Source organism: Hibiscus syriacus, unplaced genomic scaffold, assembly GCF_006381635.1.
Source record: "Hibiscus syriacus cultivar Baekdansim isolate YM2019G1 unplaced genomic scaffold, ASM638163v2 tig00110940_pilon, whole genome shotgun sequence".
Taxonomy (NCBI): Eukaryota; Viridiplantae; Streptophyta; class Magnoliopsida; order Malvales; family Malvaceae; genus Hibiscus; species Hibiscus syriacus.
The window spans coordinates 1,235,187-1,241,402 of record NW_024062923.1 but is presented as its reverse complement, the minus strand read 5'-3'; the positions used below and the strand labels follow the sequence as shown (position 1 = coordinate 1,241,402).

Below are 6,216 nucleotides of genomic sequence, written 5' to 3'. Positions count from 1 at the left end.
TCTTTAAATTGGAAAGGTTTTGGTTTGGATTTTTCAGGTTATCTTTCGACTATATTGACTGCAATTAGAGACTACATTGAATTTTTATAAAAACTAAAGGTCATAAAAAGAATGTCCTTGTCTATTTTTATATATAAGAAAATGAACTCCAATATGTATTTGTTAGGGGATACAATTTCTGAATCATAAATGATTTTAGTTTACGAATTACAAAATTACTTTGTTGGCCAATAAAGAATTACACCATTTTCTTCATAAAAAAAATATGGTATTTTTTTCACAAGGGGAAGATGCACAATTTTACCGTCAGGCAAGGCGCCAACAACCAATTATAAATAAATAAAAAATTACAGTGGATAAATGAAACAATCAATTTCCCCCTCTTTATCCTTTGAATCTCTAAAGTAAAGTACACAAATCTTTTGAATTATATAAATATAGTCATTAAGCATGCTAAGTAAAACACCATTAGAGGATCATTTGAGAACTCCCCTTACATTTCCTATAATTTCTTAACATCTGCCGCTATATTATTTTCTTCTTTTTCATCTCATTTTTCTTTCAAATTCCATTTGATCTCTCTTCTTTTGTGGCACCCATGGCATTGACTAAAGAAACAGGAAAGTCTGTGCAAAAGAGCCATCCCTGTATGTGTCATGGTCCGTGCGCTGGAACGTGCCTGAGGCTGCCCATTACAGATGTAGGGGGAAGCAAATGTCTGTTACCATTCCATTTATTGATTTTGCAGCAAATATTAGAGTAAATAAGCATATATTGGATTCCAGTACCTGAAAGGTATGGCCGCCGATCAAAGGATAGATCTGAAGTTTTCAACAGCGTCCGACCCTTCGAGCATCGATGCCGCCTGGAGGCAGTCTACGGCTTCAGCAAGGCGACCATCATCCTTATGTACCATACCTAAGTAATACCAAGCCTTACGGTTTGTAGGTTCGATCCTCAGTGCATCCGAAAGTACAGTTCTCGCCACAGGCAATGCAATTGACCCCATCTTGGTCAACAATGCACCAATCCGTACCTTAGACGGTACAAAATGTGGGTCTAGCAGACCAGCATTCATATGTGAAGACAATGCTTGTTGGAATTCTCCACGTTCTTCATGCATAACACCTGGAATATTGTTACACAAACTATTAATACAATTATAATATCTGGATTCTGGAATTTCTCCCATTTGGTTCTCGCTAAAACTCTAAAGACGTGTTCCTTTCTTAAATTTTATGTAACCAATTCATAAACATTTTATTGCTAAAATCCACAACAAATTTAATAATAAAAACAATAATTTATTTCCTACACAAACAGCATTGATAAAACTAAAACTAAAAAATATATATATATATATATATATACAGTTAACCATTAACAAAATCCTATTCAGAGAATGAACATTGCACAATATCCACTCTGTTCCATAATATCAGAAATGAAGCCCATTGTGCTTGGACCAAAAGAAAACGCTCAATCTGCCGGCTAACAATTTGGATTAAAATAAGTATATATGGATCAAGGGTGCTTTAAAAGATAATTACCTACAAAGCCTGAAATTCACAGGCATTCCATCTTGCTTGGGTAAGCCACGCAATTAAAACCCTTCACCATTCAATGTCATGCAGACTGCAAACTATAAAGAAACTTTCCTAAATTGCTAAGGATTTAATATGGTTATTTTAATTTACCTGAGCTCTAAAGAAGGCCAACATTACTTAACCTAGAAATTTTTTTCCTGACATCATCTGTCAAGAGGATTAGTTTTCTGCCTGGTAGAAGAAAAGACACATTTTAAATGGTTGGTGAAAATTCTGAAGAAACATCCTGATTAGAGGCTGTAGTTTTACATTCTTTCTATCTATTTTTTCTGAACATTTCAGCCTAATAAATCATTTCCAAATCGCTTATGATATTTATCAAATCTATTAGGACTAAATGAGAGCTGTTAGTTTGCTTAAATTTATAGATCTATTCCAATAAATAGACAAGCAAATTCATTAACTATAATAAGCTTAACAAGTTGAAAGTAGAGGTAAAAAAGAAGGTTCATTCAGTAAAACAATGTTTCCAATCTTGCCTTCTGTATGCAGCAATTCCGCAGAATACTGTTTCATTTCTCTGGCTTTTTGCAAACATACTTCTACGTCCTTCCAGTGTGAAAGACTAGAGTACAGAGTTGCAAGGCCGTACCAAACTTCAAATTCTTTTACTTTATCATCAACCTATCAGTAAAAATAATAAAGATTAATTTAGAAGCAACGACAAATTGGCAACCAAAATATCAAATATTTACAACACTCAATACGACACAACTAAGCCTCTCAAGGGCTAGGCCTAACCCAAAATTTTGACATGAAGGAGATGAGCAATGCCACCAAATTCCGATAAAGAGCATTTCAACTAAAATCAAAAGTGACAAACTAAGCCTCTTCCCATTAATTGGATCCATATTTAATGACATTGCTATGTTTGGATCCCATGCTTTTCCAATTGTGCTCTGTTTAAATCCATATTTTTTTTCAATAAGATCAGTAAAAGAAGAGGCCTTTCTGGTAATTTCTCGCAATCCTCTATTGTCATTCCCTCCCCCTTTTGGTAAGGCAACCAGAATTAAGTGAACTTAATTCTGAGTATAGGAATTTGTCTCATATATCGGACAAAAGTAAACCATCCTCATTTCTAGGCTTGCTAGACATACAATGCATTGCAATTTCGTAATTGTACAACCTTGATGTAGAACCAGTAGGTGGCTGAGATAGAAAGTAGAAAAGTTGATGGAAAATCAGAAAAACCGAAAAACAATTGGTAAGTAACAGTGAAAATTAGGGAAGAAACAGAAGAACTCGGAAAGAAAAAAAAACAAAGAATCAAGGGAGAATACCATAAAGAATCAATAGAGGAGAAAGAAAACCCCACAGAATCAGGGCAAAAAGCCAAAATGAATCCATAGAGGAGAAAATCTTAATAATCAGTATCTCAAAATGTTCATAGTCCAAAACCTAAACAAAACTAAAAAAAGAAGTGCATTTGTAAGCTAACAAGACCTGCAAATACCAAATATAACACTAAAACCTAATGCTTAGAAATTAAATAAAATACTGATAAAAACAAATTTAAATTTAAAACTAGCCTAAATTTCTGAAAAAATTACAATCAAGCTTGTAAAATGTAAAAGAAAGTCCCACATAAATTAATCCCTCAACTAGCATATTTGTATCCTCTATCAAACCATGTCATTGTCCCTCATATATCACGCACAACTGCCTGACAAGTCTAAAAGGGATACGTTCTGGCATCTGCTATAAGAAAACATCTTCCATTAGACAATTATGTGAACTCATTTTCACTATTGTTTCAAGCGAGGGCTTACATTTAACAACCTGATGCAAGTCTATGATATTTGAAACTCAGAGCCCACATAGTGTTCAATTGGTAACACAATTAAAGCTCAATGATGTCATAATAAGGCATATTCTTTCCTTAAAATAAGAACCTTGCTTCATCATTCAAGCTACAAAAAGTAAATCACTGAGCTCAGATTTTTATGGAAAATAGTGCAGTGTAACACCTATGCTACATGGTACTACTAGTGCTGTATTGCATATTTGCATTAGGGACAAATGTGGTTAAAGCAACCCTAAAACATTCAAAAGAAACATTATTATTAGAGACTTTATTTCTTAAAGCAAATTAAGAAATAAAATATTTGATTTGAACCTGAGAATCAGTTTTCATAGGACCAAGTGCTTTTCTTTGGGCCTGAACCAATGCAAGGAGGTGACGGTAAGTATCGATAGCTTCCATGGGTTGTGACTGGGAGACCTTCAATTTTGCTTTCAGCCTGAGCAGTGGTCCTTGCTCCCATTTGCCAGTCTCATCCAATGCAGCATCAGTAACTACCTCAGCCTCTGAAAATCGCTGTTGAGCAGACAAAATTAGAGCAAGCAGTCTCCAACCCTTTAATGCAGAACCACCAGTTATATCAATGTACTTCTTTGCAAAACGCAAAGCAGTATTCAAATTTCGCTGCTCTGCATAATTAACTCCCAAATCAAAGATTATATCAGGATTATCCTGCTCAAGGGAAAGTGCTGAATCTAAAGATTTAAGCACTCCATTCTGAAGACGGGACCTTTCAAAGTCAGAGGGAGATACTTTAGCTTGCTTTCCCAAACAAAGACCTAACATACGAAGACAGACACCCTGCAGATGTTCATCCACCCCTTTTGCATTATCGACTGCTCTCTGTGCATATCCTACACCCTCAGCTGCAAGATATGGATCCTCACTACAGGTCTTGGCAGCCAACAATAACGATGTGAGATCGTTAGGTTTTTCGTTTATATGCAGAGACTTCCTCAATATATTCAGGGCAGGTTTGTTCTGCCCCGCACCACTGCAACAAAGAGCTAAGAAATTCCAACGTTCTGTACGATGAAATACTCCAGGCTTGAGCTTTTCAAGTTGCTTTGATAAAGCATGAGTTTGGCTGCATAAAGAAAGTGCATACATTAAGTGATCCATAACAGAAGGATCCCACTGAACAACGCCCTGGTGAATTTTTTGCATAAGAACCAACAAAAGCAGAATAGCCTCTTCCAAATTATTTTTGGGTACATAAGCACCATTAGCTTGAGCACCTAAGCTAGGAGGACCAGCCTCCAACCCACTATGCAAGAGAAAAACTGCAAATGCTTTCTGAATTCTCGCACAACTTTCATTGTCTAAGTTCCATGGATTGAGCAGTACACGTCTATAAGTAGCCATTGCTTCTTGATAGTTACCAGCCTGCTTCAGAAGCTCCGGAAGTAGCTAAACCGCTTTACTAACCGTCTCCTGCAATCCACACTCAACTTGGGCATCAGATATCCCTTGAGGAAATATCTTCCCCACAGCATCAAGCACATTTGTACGATCTTTAGCAGCCTCTACAAAACCAATGAAAACACATTCAACTTTGTATTCTTGACTGGGAAAAAAAAGAGGAAGAGAGGTAGCGCTCTTTCCATTCTAAGATTCAAAGTTCAAACATAAAAGGAAGGCGAAATGTGAATCTTTTTCCAATACCGGTAAATTTTCCTAGCTTTTGAAGCGACTTGGCCTTCAAGTAAACCCCTTCAAGAACGAGCTTGGCAGCTTGGTTCTGCGAATCACGATTAGCAACACCATTGTCATAAGAAGAAGAAATATTTAGAAGAAGAAGAATTATAATAAGGATTGTCATTACGGAAGGTTGCAGCCCTTGGATTGCAGCTTGCAGATCAATCCCATCCAATAACCGAAGTGCCGCTTCAACATTTCCTCTCTGGTACTCTAATCTTCCCACAAGAGTCGTCGCTTCCTTCAAAACCAAACAAAATAAAAATCAAAACCCAAATTTTCCCAATTCCCAGATCACCAAAACCAGTAATAAAAAAAACCCCTCAGAATTGAGGGACAAGCGTTCGCGTAAAGAAGATTCAGCTTCATGAATATTGCTTTGGTTGAGTTTGGCTTCGACATCTGCTGTACTCATGGAATTCCCATTGGCAGAAAACTGTCGTCCCTTAGGACCTTCCGGTGGGGTTTCATCATCGGCAATTGTTCAAGAAATTCGATTATATTTTGTTATTACTATTTAATCAATTATTTAGTTTGAACATAACATTGTATCGACATTGAAGTATCTTTGTTGGTGTTGGCTTAAAGGGTCTGCAAAAGAAAGTCAAGAGGAGAGGAGAGGAGAGGAGAGGAGAGGGGAGGAGAGCAAGAGAGATTCGGATCTGTTTGCGGTCCTTAACTCTCTCTTTCTTCCTCTCCTTCGATTTCCCCCCCTTTTTTAGTACAAGCGCCAAAAACCAAGTTACTTTACGCTGCCAAATATATCCGAACCTCCCATGGCTATCTCTCAATGGGTTAATTATTATTTTAGCCATTCTACTCTCGCTTTATCTATTTTACTATTATTTTCTGTCGGTTTAACTTTCGTCTAATAGGTTAGCCACTTCACCATTTCTGTTAAATAATTGTCACATTACCACCTATACTAAATTTTGTACTATTATAATTATGCTTAATTTATTGAAAACAACTAAAAACTAAGAAACATTGAAAATATATTAAAAATCAAATTCTTTTTAATAAATGTTGGATTTTTAGGAGTTTCTAAATTTTTAATTGAATTTTATTTTTTGAAATTTTCAGTTTTATTACACGTGGCAAAATGTA

The 6,216-nt window shown here is 36.1% G+C and overlaps 1 protein-coding gene across 1 annotated transcript; it reads right to left on the bottom strand.

Moving 5' to 3' along the window:
* Nucleotides 1–383: 383 nt before the first annotated feature.
* On the bottom strand, nt 384–5,808 carry LOC120147742 (protein NPG1-like). The gene is made up of 6 exons (XM_039161047.1): nt 5,237–5,808; nt 5,077–5,152; nt 3,727–4,937; nt 2,087–2,231; nt 789–1,128; nt 384–685 (listed from the first exon to the last, which is right to left on the bottom strand). Exons 3-5 carry the CDS (start codon nt 4,774–4,776, stop codon nt 809–811), a joined length of 1,515 nt encoding a protein of 504 aa, XP_039016978.1. The 5' UTR covers nt 4,777–4,937; nt 5,077–5,152; nt 5,237–5,808; the 3' UTR covers nt 384–685; nt 789–808.
* Nucleotides 5,809–6,216: the final 408 nt, after the last annotated feature.